At 35.7% G+C, this 15,648-nt stretch overlaps 1 protein-coding gene across 5 annotated transcripts in view; it reads right to left on the bottom strand.

Annotated features, from left to right (window-relative positions):
* The window catches only part of GRIA3 (glutamate ionotropic receptor AMPA type subunit 3), a 482,288-nt gene that overhangs the window by 170,491 nt on the left and 296,149 nt on the right, over nucleotides 1–15,648 (bottom strand). For all 5 annotated transcript variants that reach the window (XM_037154138.2, XM_037154136.2, XM_053662342.1 and 2 more), the window contains exon 5: nucleotides 14,004–14,057. In XM_037154138.2, coding sequence (XP_037010033.1) covers nucleotides 14,004–14,057 — 54 coding nt within the window. The remainder of the gene's footprint in view (nucleotides 1–14,003; nucleotides 14,058–15,648) is intronic.

The raw sequence follows: 15,648 nt of genomic DNA, 5'->3' as shown, positions 1-15,648 counted from the left end.
CAAAGGAGTTCCTATCAGACTGTCAGCTGATTTCTCAAAAGAGACCTTACAGGCAAGAAGGGGCTGGAAAGAGGTATTCCAAGTCATGAAATCTAAAGACCTACAACCAAGATTGGTCTATCCAGCAAAGCTTTCATTTAGAATGGAAGGACAGATAAGGTGCTTCTCAGATAAGATCAAATTCAAGGAGTTCATCATCACCAAGCCCTTATTATATGAAATGTTAAAGTGGACATATCTAAGAAAAAAGAAGTTAAAGAAACATGAACAGTGAAAGGACAACAAACTCACAGTTATTAACAACCACACCTAAAACGAAAGCAAACTAAAAAGGACAGCTAGATCAGGAGTGGAAACATAGAAATGAAGATCTCAAGGAGGGTTAGCAACAGGGGAGTGGGAGGAGGAGAAGGGGGAGAAGGTACAGAAAATAAGTAGCATAGACAGTAGATAGAAAATAGATGGGGGGCAAGAATAGAATGGGAAATATAGAATCTAAAGGACTTGAGACACATGGTCATAAACTAAAGGGGGGGTGATGGTGGGGATGGGGGGGTAGGGTGGAGGGGAATAAATGGGGAATAGAACAACTGTAACAGCATAATCAATAAAATAATAAAATAAATAAATAAATTTTTAAAAAAAGAATGAAATTAGGGAAGAAATCCAAACATTTATGGAAACAAATGAAAATGATCTCACAACAACCCAAAACTTATGGGACACAGCGAAGGCAGTCCTGAGAGGGAATTTTATAGCAATACAGGCCTACCTAAAGAAGATAGAAACATTTCAATCAAACAACCTAACCCTACACCTTCAGGAACTCCAGGAACAACAACAAAGACAGGCCAGAGCAAGCTGAAGGAAGGAAATAACCAAGATTAGAGCAGAATTAAATGACATAGAAACTAAAAGCACAATTTTAAGGATCAATGAATCCAGGAGTTGGTTCTTTGAGAAGATAAACAAAATAGATAAACCTTTAAGCAGGCTCATCAAGAAAAGAAGAGAGAAGACACAAATAAACACAATCAGAAATGAAAGAGGAGAGATTACAACTGATACCACAGAAATAGAAGGGATTATAAGAAATTTCTACGAAGAACTGTATGCCAAGAAATTTGAAAACCTACGGGAAATGGACATATTTCTCGAAAAATAAAACCTTCCAAAACTCAATGAAAAAGAATCAGAAAACCTGAACAAACCAATAACAGCAAAAGAAATTGAAGCAGTAATCAAAAAACTCCCATCACACAACAGCCTTGGACCAGATGGGTTCACAGGAGAATTCTACAAAGCATTTAAAGAAGAGCTAACCCCTATTCTTCACAGACTATTCCAAAAAATCCAGAGGGAAGGAAAACTCCCAAATTCTTTTTATGAAGCCAGCATCATCTTAATTCCAAAACCAGATAGAGACATGACGAGGAAAGAAAACTTCAGGCCAATATCACTGATGAACATAGATGCTAAAATACTCAACAAAATATTGGCAAATTGCATCCAACAATATATCCAAAAGATCATACACCATGACCAAGTGGGATTCATCCCAGGGATGCAAGGATGGTTCAATATTTGCAAATCAGTAAATGTAATATATCACATAAACAAAAGCAAAGACAAAAACCACATGATCATATCCATAGATGTGGCAGATGCTTTTGATAAGGTACAACACCCATTTATGATAAAAACACTCAGCAAAGTGGGAATAGAGGGAGCATTCCTCAATATAATAAAGGCCATATATGAGAGACCTATAGCCAACATCATACTCAATGGGCAAAAACTAAAAGCTTTTCCACTAAGATCAGGAACAAGACAAGGATGTCCACTCTCACCACTTCTATTCAATATAGTATTGGAAGTTTTAGCCACAGCGATCAGGCAAGAAAAGGAAATAAAAGGCATCCAAACAGGAAAGGAGGAAACAAAACTGTCATTGTTTGCAGATGACATGATAGTGTACATGGAAAATCCTATAGACTCTACCCCAAAACTGCTTGAACTAATTAATGAATTTGGCAAAACAGCAGGTTACAATGTCAACCTCCGGAAATCAAAGGTATTTTTGTATATCAACAATTAATCAGCAGAAGCAAAAATCAAGGAAAAAAATTCCACTCGATATAGCACAAAGAAAAATAAAATATCTGCGAATAAACCTAACTAAGGAGGTAAAAAGACTGTATGCAGAAAACTACACAGCCCTGAAGAAAGAAATCAAGGAAGACACAAACAAATGGAAACATATACCTTGTTCATGGACTGGAAGAATTAACATCATCAAAATGTCCATACTACCTAAAGCACTATGCAGATTCAATGCAATACCTATTAAAGTACCAATGGCATATTTCACAGACATAAAACAAACACTTCAAAAATTTATATGGACCATAAACGAGCCCGAATAGCAGCTGCTCTTTTGAGAAAGAAGAACAAAGTAGGAGGAATCACAGTACCTAATATCAAACTGTATTGCAAGGCCACTGTAATCAAAACAGCCTGGTACTGGCATAAAAACAGGCACATAGACCAATGGAACAGAACGGAGAGCCCAGAAATAAACCCAAGTCTCTATAGTCAATTAATATTTGACAAAGGGGGCAGCAACATAAAATGGAGTAAAGATAGCCTCTTCAACAAATGGTGTTGGGAGAACTGGACAGCTACGTGCAAAAAAAATGAAACTTGAGCACAGACTTACACCATACACCAAAATAAATTCAAGGTGGATAAAAGACTTAAATATGAGCCTTGAAACCATTAAAGTCCTAGAGGAGAACATTGGCAGGAAAATCTCAGATATTTCAAGCAGCAACATTTTTACTGATATGTCCCCTAGAGCAAGGAATGTAAAGGAAAAAATAAAGAAATGGGATCTCATCAAAATAAAGAGCTTCTGCGTGGCTAAAGAAAACAGTATTAAATTAAAAAGACAACCAACTGTGTGGGAAAACATATTTGCCAATGATACCTCAGACAAAGGTTTAATCTCCAAAATATACAAAGAACTTACATGACTCCACTCTAAGAAGACAAACAACCCAATTAAAAAATGGGAAAAGGACTTGAACAGACACTTCCCCAGGGAGGAGATACAGAAGATCCAGAGACACATGAAGAAATGCTCAATATCATTAGCTATCAGAGAGATGGAAATTAAAACCACAATGAGATACAACTATACACCAGTCAAAATGGCTATCATAAACACAGCAACAAACAACAAATGTTGGAGAGGTTGTGGGGAAAAGGGGACCTTAGTTCACTGTTGGTGGGATTGCAGACTGGTACAGCCATTATGGAAAACAGTATGGGATTTTCTCAGAAAAATAAAAATTGACCTGCCTTTTGATCCAGCAATTTCACTGTTAGGATTATATCCTAAGAATCCCAAAACTTCAATTTCAAAGAACCTATGCACCACAATGTTCATAGCAGCACAATTTACAACAGCCAAGAGTTGGAAGCAACCTAGGTGCCCATCAGTATATGAATGGGTCAAAAAATTGTGGTACATATACACAATGGAATTCTATGCAGCAGAGAGAAAGAAGGAGCTACTACCTTTTGCAACAACATGGTTGGAATTGGAAAGCATTATGCTGAGTGAAATAGGCCAGGTGCTGAAAGACAAATACCATATGATCTCACCTTTAACAGGAAGCTAAACAACAAAACAAACAAGCAAGCAGAAAAAAAAAACAAAGACACTGAAATAGAGAACAAGGGGATAGTGACCAGAGGGGGAGAAGGAAGGGAAGTTAAGGGGAAAAAGGGGGAGGGATTTGGAGGAACAAATAGGAAGGACAAGGGGACAAGAACTAATGGGGGTGGAAAAGGGAGGGAGGTGGGGAGCAAGGAGCGGGGGAGGCTGGGATGGGAAAAATAGACAAAAAAACTGTACTTGAAAAATAACTAAATAAATTTTAAAAAGTAAAAAATAACTAAATAAAATTAATTATAAATAAAATAAAATAAAATAAATTAGAAAAAAAAGAGTTTAGAGTGATGATTATAAGGATATTGAACAGCATGAAAAAAGGCATAGAAACCATAAAAAACGATCAGTCCAAAATAAAGAATGCAATATCTGAAGTAAATAATACACTGGAAGGAATAAACAGTAGGTTAGATGAGGCAGAGTATCACATCAGTGATTTGGAAGACAAGATAGAAAAAAACACCATGTATATCAGAAAACAAAAGAGTTCTAAAAAATGAGGAGAGCTTAAGAAACATTTTGGACAACATGAACTGGAACAAAATTCACATCATGTGAATACCAGAAGAAGAAAGCAAGCAAAAGATCAAACTATATGAAGAAACAATGACCAAAACCTTCCCTAATCTTATGAAGGAAAACATCACCTAAGTCCAGAAAGCTCAGAGAGTTCTAAACAAGTGGGGCCCAAAGAGGCCTACAGTGAGATACATCATAATTAAAATGACAAGGCTTAAAGACAAGGAGAGAATCCTAAGAGCTGCAAGGGAAATGCAGGTAGTTACATACAAAGGAGTAGCAATTAGACTCATCTGATTTCTCAACAGAAACATTTCAGGACAGAAGGGCGTGACATGAAATATTCAAGATGATGAAAAGCAAAGACCTACAACCAAGGCTACTTTACTTAACAAGGCTATCATTTAAAATTGAAGGAGAAATAAGGAGCTTCCTAGACAAGAAAAAGCCAAAGGAGTTTGTTAACACCAAATCATTATGGCAACAAATATTAAAAGGCTTGCTTCTAGAAGAAGAAGAAATACAGTAAAAAAAAATAGGCAAAATATTCTAATAATAAAATGGTGTTAAAAGCATATCTATCAATAATCACCTTAAATGTAAATGGCTTAAATACTCCAACAAAAGATATAGGGTAGTTGAAAGGGTAAGAAAATGAGACCTATATATGTATGATGACTCCAAGAGATCCATTTCAGATCAAAAGATATACACAGGCTAAAAGTAAAGGTATAGAAAAAGATATTTCATGCAAATAGAAGGGAAAAATAAGTTGTGGTAGCAGTACTTATATCCAACAAAATAGACTTTAAAATCAAGGCTATAGTAACAGACAAAGAAGGTCACTACATAATGATAAAGGAAACAGTCCAACAAAAGGATATAACTCTAGTAAACATTTATGCAACCAACATAAGAGCACCTAAATATGTGAAGCAAATCTTGATGGACATAAAGGGAGAGACTGACAGAAATACAGTCATAGTTGGGGATTTTAACACCCCATTGACTTCAATAGATAGATCTTCCGAACAGAAAATCAACAAGGAGACAGCAGCCTTAAATATACAGCAGCCTTAAATATGGGCTTAATTGATATTTTCAGAGCATTTCATCCCAAAGCAGCAGAATATACATATTTTTCAAGAGCACATGGAATGATTTTTAGGATAGACCACATGTTAGGGCACAAACAAGTCTATAAATTTAAGAAGATTGAAATCAAATTAAGTATATTCTCTGACCACAATGCTATAAAACTGGAAATCAATCACAAGAACACTGAAAAACATGCAAATGACATGACAGCTAGACAACATGTTGTTAAACAATGAATAGGTCAACAATGAGATGAAGGAAGAAGTCAAAAGATATCTTGAAACAAATGAAAATGAGGATAGAACAACCCAAAATCTGTGGGACACTGGGATAGCAATCCTAAGAGGGAAATGCAAAGCATTATAGGCCTATTGCAAAACAAACAAGAAAAAGTGCAAATGAACAATCTAAGTATACACTTAAAAGAACTTGAAAAAGGACAAAGTGAGCAGAAAGAAGGAAATGATGAAAATCAGAGGAGAAATAAATGAAATAGAGTCTTAAAAAATTATAAAAGTCAATGAATCCAAGAGCTGTTTTTTAAAAAGATAAGCAAGATTGACAAACATTTAACCAGACTCCTAAAGAAAAAAATAGAGGACCCAAATAAATAAAATCAGAAATGAAAAATGAGCAATAACAACTGACATTAAACAAATACAAAGGATTGTAAGGAAATATTATGAACAGCCATATGCCAAGTAACTGGACAACCTGGACAAATTGGATAAATTTGTAGAAACATACAATCTTCCAAAAGTAAATCAGGAAGAATCAGAGAATTTGAATAGACAGATTACACCTCATGAAATTGAAGCAGTGATCAAAAAATGCCCAAGAAACAAAAGCCCTGGATGAGATGGCTTCACAGGTGAATTTTGCCAAATATTCCAAAAAGAACTAACAGCTGTCCTTCTCAAACTATTTCAAAAACATTAAGAGGAGGGAAGGTTCCCAAGTTCATTTTATGAGACCAGCATTATCCTAATTCCAAAATGAGATAAAGACACTACAAAGAAAGAAAATTATAGGCCAACATCCCTGATGAACATAGAGGCTAAAATCCTCAACAAAATATTATCAAAGTGAATACAGCAATGCAGCAAAAAGATCAGACACCATAATTAAGTGGGATTTATACTGTGAATGCAAGGTCCATACAACATTTGCCAATCAATAAATGTGTTTATAAACATAAACAAAATGAAAGATAAAAACCACACGATCATTTCAATAGACGCAGAAAAAACATTTGATGAAATCCAGCACCCATTTATGATAACAACTTTCAGCAAAGTCGGATTAGAGGGAACATACCTAAACATAATAAGACCATGTATAATAAACATACTGTCAGCATCATATTCAACAGGCAAACACTACAAGCTTTCCCCTTAAGAACAGGAACAAAACAGGGATTTCTGCTTTCACCTCTCTTATTCAACATGGTACTGGAAGTCCTAGCTGCAGCAATCAGAAAAGGAGAAGAAATAAAAGGCATCCAAATTGGAAAGGAAGAAGCAAAACTGTGGTTATTTGCAGGTGACATGATACTGTCCATGGAGAACCCCAAAGATTCTATCAAAAACTACTAGATCTGCCTTTTTACCCAGCAATTCCACTGCTAGGATTATATCCTAAGATCCCTGAAACACCAATCCAAAAGAACCTATGCACCCCGATGTTCATAGCAGCACAATTGACAATAGCCAAGTACTGGAAGCAACCTAGGTGCCCATCAGTAAATGAATGGATCCAAAAACTGTGGTACATTTTACACAGTGGAATTCTATGCAGCAGAAAGAAAGGAGCTCCTACCCATTGTGACAGCATGGATGGAACTGTATAGCATTAGGCCAAGCAAAATAAGCCAGGCAGTAAAAGACAAATACCATATGATCTTACCTTTAACAGGAACCTAATCAACAAAACAAACAAACAAGCAAAGTATAACCAAAGACACTGAAATTGAGAACAGACTGACAGTGTCCAGAGGGGAGAGGGGAAGGAATTTCAGGGGAAAAGGGGAAGGGTTTGCAGGAGCAAGTATAAAGGACACATGGACAATAGCAAGAGGGGGTGGAAACGAGTGGGGAAGTGGGGAGGGCTGGGGGGTGGGCTGGGATGCGGGTAAAAGGCAGAAAACTGTACTTGAACAACAATTAAAATATAAAAACTACTAGAACTGAATAATGAATTCAGCAAAGTAGCAGGATATGAAATTAATATCCAGAAATCAGTTGCATTTCTGTATGCCAATAATGAACAAATAGAAAAGGAAATTAAGAAAACAATTCCATTCACAATTGCTTCAGTAAGAATAAAACAGCCAGGAATAAACCTAAACAAGGATGTAAAAGACCTGTTGTTGGAAAATTATAAGACACGGAAGAAAGAAATGAAGGAAGATATAAATAAGTGGAAGCACATACTGTGTGCATGGATAGGAAGAATTAACATCATTAATATGTCCATGCTACCCAGAGCAATCTATGGATTCAATGTAGTTCCCACCAAGATTCCAATGACATATTTCACAGAGCTAGAACAAATATTTCAAAAATTTATGTGGAATTACAAGAGGCCCTGCATAGGATCAGTGATCCTGAGAAAGAAGAACAAAATTGCAGGAATCATGCTACCTAATATCAAACTACACTACAAGGCCATATTAATCAAAACAGCCTGGTGCTGGCATAAAAACAGACACACAGACCAATGGACAGAATAGAGATCCCAAAGATAAACCCACACATTTATAATCAATTAATTTTCGAGAGAGCAAACACATACAATGAGCTAATGATAGTGTATTCAATAAATGGTGTTGGGAAAATTGAATAGATACATGCAGAAAAATGAAACCTGACCATCTTCTTATACCACACACAAGAATAAATTCATAATGGTTTAAAGACTTTTAAATGTTAGATCCCAAACCCCCCAAAACAGTAGAAGAAAACAGGCACCAAAATCTCAAACATTGCTTGTAGCAATATTTCATCAGATATATCTCCCTGGGCAAGGGAAACAAAATAGTAAATAAATGGGACTACCTCGAACTAAAAAGATTTTGCACAGTAAAAGAAATCATCAACAAAATAAAGACAACCCATGGAATGGGAGAACATATTCACCAATACATCTGATAAAGGGTTAGTATCCAAAATTTATAAATAATTTACAAAACTCAACACCAAAAAAAGAAATAACCTAATTAAAAAATGGGCAAAAGACTTAAATAGGCACTTCTCTAAGAGGACATATAGTCAGCTGATAGACATATGAAAAGATGCTCAACATCACTAATTATCAGAGAAATGCAAATTAAAACCACAATGAGATATCATCTCACACCTGTCAGAATGGCCATTATCAATAAATCAACAAACAAGTGCTGGTGAGGATGTGGAGAAAGGGAAACGCTTTTGCCCTGTTGTTGAGAATGCAGATTGATGTAGCCACTGTGGAAAGCCATATGGAATTTCCTCAGAAAACTAAAAATGGAGCTGTTTTTTGACCCAGCTATCCCACTTCTGGGAATATATCTGAAGGAACCCAAAACTCTAATTTGAAATAACATAAGCACCCCTGTGTTCATTGCAGCATTATTTACAATCACCAAGATATGGGAGCAGCTTGTGTCCATTGTTGGATGAGTGGATTAAATAAGAATTTTTAAAACATGCAATACCTGAGTATTTAGTCAGGGTCACTGACCTCTTTTCTTTTAGATTGTCAAATAAAAAATGACAACATCCAACACAACGATAGCTGTCAGGTGTGAATGAATACAAATTATATCTTTTGTCAGATTGGCAAAAAATAGATTTTTGGGTGTGTTACAGAATATTAGTAATTAGTTTATGTGTGCCATGAGATTACAAAGGTTGAGAATTGCTGTTCTATTTTTATTGATCCTTTAGGTCTTTATTTCTGTTACAACTTAGCTAACTAATTAATTATACTCACACACCTTTTGGATTTTGCCCACCTGGGCTGATTTTAAGTTTGCCTTATGAGTTAATATCACCAAGGATAATAGCATTTTTCTCCACTGTTTATGCCCTGGTGTTCGCCCAGCTACCCTCTCAGCCTTAGCCTTCCCTAGTGCAAACTGAACCTCCATGAGGAAGAAATATAAAGCTGGAAGTAACCTTGGAAGTATTTTACAAATTTTAAACTTTAATATACCACCTTTACAGTTTTTTTTTTTTGCTGTAGGTGGATTATCTGTACTATCATTCTTTACATTGACTAAGTTTTTAAACCTAGATGACTACTTTAGCTTCATTCTTAAAAATGTTATCTGTAGCCCTGGCTGGTATGGCTCAGTGGATTCAGTGCTGGCCTGTGAACCAAAGGGTCACTGGTTCGATTCCCAGTCTAGAACACATGTCTGGGTTGCAGATCAGGTCACCAGTGGGGGGTGTGCAAGAGGCAACCACACACTGATGTTTCTCTCCCTCTATTTCTCCTTCCTTTCTCCTCTCTAAAAATAAATAAATTAAAAAAATTGTTAAAATAGTAAATTAGAAAAAAAAGAATGATATCTGTAAAATCATAGAATTGATGGGCTAGTAATCTTTTTCTAATACGCATTTAATATAAATTCAAAACCAATTAGTTTAAGAAGTTTTGCTATGTACTACTTAAAATTATCTCATGTACAAATAGCACACTTTGGAAAATAGTGACCTGGTCTAACTCTGTACTTTACAGATTAAGAAATAGCTTCAGAAAAGTTTGGTTTGTCACAAGGTTAGTTAGATGAATTATTGGGATTTACATCTATTTCATAACTCCTGGTCTAGTGCCTTTTTCATTATGCCGAGGGTTAATACAGGGTTTTGCACACTATTAGTAACATATATGAGATAATTAAATCACAACTTATAACATGTCTGGAAATGCAGTATTAAAGGATTCTGATCCAACGCCTTACCATGAAAGAAAAGAGGTTGTTTGACTGACAAATTGTATAAACGTGGGTTACCTCTAGTACTTGAGAAGAGAAACATTACCACCTAAGGGAGAGTCCTAAAAGAGAAAACTACAATTAGTCATGAAACCACCCATAACAAGAAATGATATCACCAACTGATATAGAATTTGTAAGACACTTACTTGCTCTATTAGGATGTCTACTTCTGACCTGACCAGATAACATCTCTGGCCTGTGCTCCTGATGAAATCTCTTGTTTCTTCCAGGGATTTCAACAATTTAAAACTTTCTGCAGCTTGTAGTCCAATGTGACATGTACATCCTGACATGTGAAACCCCTTGTTGAAATATTCATGATCTATTCAAATCTTTTCACTTTAGGACTGCTACCAGGGTAGGTACATGTGAAAACACATAGAAGTCTTTGCCAGATTCTTGGTGCTGAGTAGCAAAGGGGACACAGGCTCTGGTGCAGGTGATTCCAGAAAGCTTAGGTAAACAGTGTTACTGTTTTTGACTTTGCATTTGTAGAAGAAGGCAGTGGTTCTGTGCTGTTGTTACTTGAAGACTCAGGTTAGAATTCACTCCCCTATATATATCATATGTCCTTAGCTTTCATCCAACTGGTTCATCTTGAAAGGCCACACGCCTCATCTTAAAAAGAAACATCTTCTTAGATCTACTTACCATTTTTATCATGTAAATGCCTTCTGAATAGTTTTGGTTTGGGGTGTGTGTGTGTGTGTGTGTGTGTGTGTGTGTATGTCTTCGATAGAGAGGTTTAGGGTATTTTTAATTTGTTTTTAAAAATCTGGAAATGATGGTAGGAATAATCTGTCTCATCAAAGATTAGCAAAATTTCCTATCTCTATTGCCCATATGCAATGTGATATAGAATACCAGACTTACAGAAACACAAGGCTGTGTCAAATGAACAGAAAGTCACTAGAGGAAGAGAATGGGTGGCAACTCAAAGCATAGTGACAGGTTAATGTATTCATTATCCAGACTGACATGACACTATACATTATATGTTTTTTTTCTCAGGGAGCATACTTTGCTTGCTCTTGTAGTAGGTATCCTCCCAAGGTTTCATAGTTCTGAGTTCTGTGTTAGCATTCAGTTTACCAGTCTTTTCTCCACTCTTGCAGTGATTCTCTCTTGCAGTTCTGTCACTCCACAGCCTTACATTTCTGTCACATCTGAGTCTCAAAGTTGAAACCAGAGCTCACTTGAAGGATTGTCAGTAGTATCACGGAGGTCTAGTTAGAATTCTAGAGTGGGAAAAGTTTTTAATAGATCATCTGGTCATCTTAGGCCAACTGAGACAGCCATTGATGTGCTTGGGGCAGATCTCCCTTTAAGTCAAAACCTGTCTTCAGGGGTTGAGTTAGATGACAGTCTCCAGGTTCAGGTGCCTCTAGGCTCTTCCTCAGCTTTCAAATGGGAGGTGTACAATGGCTTGGGCAGCTGCCAGCCAATGGCTAAGCAAAGTGGGGGTGTACAATGGCTTGCCATTTGGGGCCAGCATGGGGTTCTACTATGTTCAGTCTTTGTACAGGAGTTCCCATTTGTGCTTGCCATGACTGCCTTCCATTGCCTTTCCTTTGCTGATATCAGACTTATATAGTGTTCTGAAGCTCTCCCTGTCCAGTTGTGTTTCTCTACCTTTTATTTTTCACAGGTATTACTCTCAATAAATGTCTTGTACTTCTAATTATAACTTAGCATCTGTTTCCAAAGGACCCAACCAATACATTAATAACTCCCCAAACTTACCAAAGATACCATAGCTAGCTAGTAGCAAAGTCAGTATAACAACCCAAACTTTCTGACTCCAGGTTCAATGTTTTCCCAAACTTCAGTGGTCCAAGTACCACCACAATCACGTATACAACAAAATATAACAAAATAAAACAAACAGATTTTGTTATCTGTTTATCCACCATGCCATGTTTTATGTGACATATTAAAATTATTTCACTTGTTATTAAATCTGTACTTTAGCCCTGTATGAAGTAACAATAGTCATAAAACTAGGATTTTGATGTACTAATTTTATATTTTTCTAATACATATTAAATAAATATAATATCATTACAATAAAAAAATTTTTGTGTGTACCACCTAAAGTCATATCATTCATTTACTGTCAGTTATAGGTGAACGCTAGGACTTAAAGGCAGAGTAGAAGGAAAAAGCAGAGGGAGGGAGGAAGGAAGAAAGGAAAAAAGAAAAGGGAAATATTTATTGGTAAGGAAGAAATGGTAAAAACCCATCAATAACAGCCTCAGGTGCCTTGCCATGACCTCCAAGTTTCCTGCCAAGCTCTGGTTTAATCTTTAATGAGTCAACGAATATACTTTACTTTTGTTGCCTAAAAACAGATTGAACGAATTCAGATGTAAATTAAGAATCAAGATCTCTTCACCTAAAAGAGTCAATTCATTTGTTCCTAAATTGGACTGAAATGGTCCATTTCCCACAATTTATCAGAGAAGATGCACACCACATTTCAAAGCAATAGCTCTAAAGTGTATACACTTCCTAAGAAAACAAGGTTTGAGTAACAGTTTCTTTCTTATTTTAAAAATACTCATTATTAAACAAAATAAGATTTTTCTTGATTTAAGAAATCTAAGGATATAATTACAATAATCTTTCAACTTTGTTGTCATTCTTTTGGTTCAAGAGCTCTGTAATGATTATGATTCTATTGTGCTAATAAAACAAAATTGAGGTAAGAAATGATGTTATATAATAATTTAATAGATTCCTAGTATCATAGTGATAATTTAACATTCCTCTTTTGCTTCACGGAGATGGTATTACTCAGAACCACTGCCAAAAAGATATTACTGATTTAGAAGTCATTTTATTCACTCCTAAACCAACTGTTCTTTTAGAGAAAGAAAAGCTATAAACTAACCTAAAGGAAATACTACCTTCTAGACACATTCTAAAGGCATGGGAAGTTTGAAGGTAAAAATTCAAATTGTGTTTTATTATAAGTAGAAATGTGGCTATACATTTAATACTCCATGTTTAAACCTATTTATGGCATCTGGTTTGACAAGATTTGGTAGTGGTCTACTTTGGGAAAGACAAATCCAGTACCGATGTGCATGTACACTTTAATTAATTGGGGAAAGAGTCAGTTTCATTTGTCTTCATCCCTTGTTTTACACTTTAAATCTGGGTAAAATGGTTTACATTTCAAATCCAAGAATAATCAGTGAAGAATAATATAAAATTATTATTATTATTTTAAAAGATTTTATTTATTTATTTTTAGAAAGAGGGGAGGAGAAGGAGAAAGAAAGGGAGAGAAATATGAATGTGTAGTTGCCTCTTGCACGCCCCCAACTGGATGGAGACCTGGCCCGCAGCCCAGACATATGCCCTGACTGGGAATTGAACTGGTGACTTTGGTTTACAGGCCAGCACTCAATCCACTGAGATACACAGCCAGGGAAAAATTATTATTTTTAAATGAGAAAATATAAGCTTCATGGCTAAAACAGAAACAGCACAATGGAAAACAAGCTATTATAATCAAGTTTCAGTATTTACTGACTCATTTTTCCAAACATCTAGAAAACAAATTAGGTACTTCATGTATTTGTTTTTTGGATGATTACAGATGACACAAAGTAAATAGAGTATATTACTCTGGGAAACATAAACTCTGTTTGTTCTTACCAAGTTAGCAAGCATGTAGTGATAACCTCTTGAATGTTTCCCCAAGATCACAACCTGCAGAAATAATAAGAAATATTGTTTATTCAAGAAGGACATTTTCAATTGCGCAATCAATGTGAGGCTAGAACAAATTACTTTTAAATGGTCAACAAAGTGTTAGGTCTTTATACAGTAAAATCACAGTTAATTGGACCAGATTTCACTTTCAAGCAGAGAGTACAGAAAGAATTGGTAATATCAAAGTTAAAAATGTCAACAACAAGGGAAAAAAGCTCTCTAAATTTCCAGGTCAGTGGCATCACTGTCACTTAAAATAGATGGCAAAGCAACAAAGCTGATGATCTCCAACCCATGAACTGAATTTCTGTACTTAGCTGTTGAGATGGCAAATGAGCTGAACTTCGCATACAAATTAGAAAATAGAATGTACAGTACATTTTTTCTTATCTGGAATGCTTAGGGAATAGAACAGTCAAAGAATGGGGTTAATGGGATTTTCAGGTTAATCGAGGTTGCATTCACTTATTGAAAACTTTTCTAAAATGCTTGCCTTCTTTTTCCTGCCTTAATACCAAAAGCCTGTGACCATCTGTACATCTTTGGGGGCTGAATGTGATGCCTTAGGACAATGGGAAAAGGGATTTTCCTTTAGAGGACATTGGGCAATGCCTAGAGACATTTTTGGTTGTCACATCTGGGAGGGGTGACTAGCATCTAGTGGGGAGAGGCAAGGGGCGCCTCTGAACATCCTACAATGCACAAGACAGCCCCCTACAACAAAGAATTATCCAGAGAAAATGTCAGCAGGATTGAGGTTGAGAAACTTTGCCTTAGGGTCATCATTGTTATTGTAATTTTTATGACTAACTGTATAATAATAGCCACACAACTTAAAAAGTGCCTTTTTACTATCGCACAATATGTAAGTGGATTGAATATTTTCCAACCAAATGTATTGGTTGGCAATTGGAAGTTCTGAGTAAATACCTGGCATAAGCTTATTTCCAGGTAGTTGAGTAGTGCAAAAATTCTGGTTAATTGAGAATTTTATAAAATGACACTTTATTGAATATTGACTATGTGCAAAATACTATGCTGAAAGCAGGGAGTGGGAATGAGGAGAGGGGTAACATAGAGGTTAAAGACATAGTCAGAGACAGAACCAAGTTTTGTACAGGCCCAATGCTAATACCACTTTTGGAGTCCTCTTTAAGAAAAATAATACAAAATTACAAATACAATATCTTCAATAAGGCCCAGGAAAGAACCTGTGCAAGTAAGAGGCCATTAAACTTAAGCTTCATGATAAATTCCATTCTGGACACAGCTGTCAGAAGGTTTAAAAATAACTTGTGAAGACAATAAACTTGCATACATACCAAACCAGAACTATATGTAAAAGGCAATAATAATAATAATAATAATAATAATAATAATAATAATAATATAAAAACTACCCTTACTTGAGTGCATAATATATTCTGGGCACTGTGCTTGGTCATTTATATGTATTTAATCCCTAGAACAATTTAACAGATTAGGTATCATTAGTTTCATTTTACAGATGAGGAATCTTAGCTAAACAAAGTTTAAGTGATTTGCCCAAGGCCACACAGCTAGGAAGTAGGAAAGCTGGAATTAAAAC

This window comes from Artibeus jamaicensis, unplaced genomic scaffold, assembly GCF_021234435.1.
Source record: "Artibeus jamaicensis isolate MK-2021 breed Jamaican fruit bat unplaced genomic scaffold, CSHL_Jam_final contig_240, whole genome shotgun sequence".
NCBI lineage: Eukaryota > Metazoa > Chordata > Mammalia > Chiroptera > Phyllostomidae > Artibeus > Artibeus jamaicensis.
The sequence above is the reverse complement of the archived record's forward strand: the minus strand, read 5'-3'. Positions and strand labels throughout refer to the sequence as shown.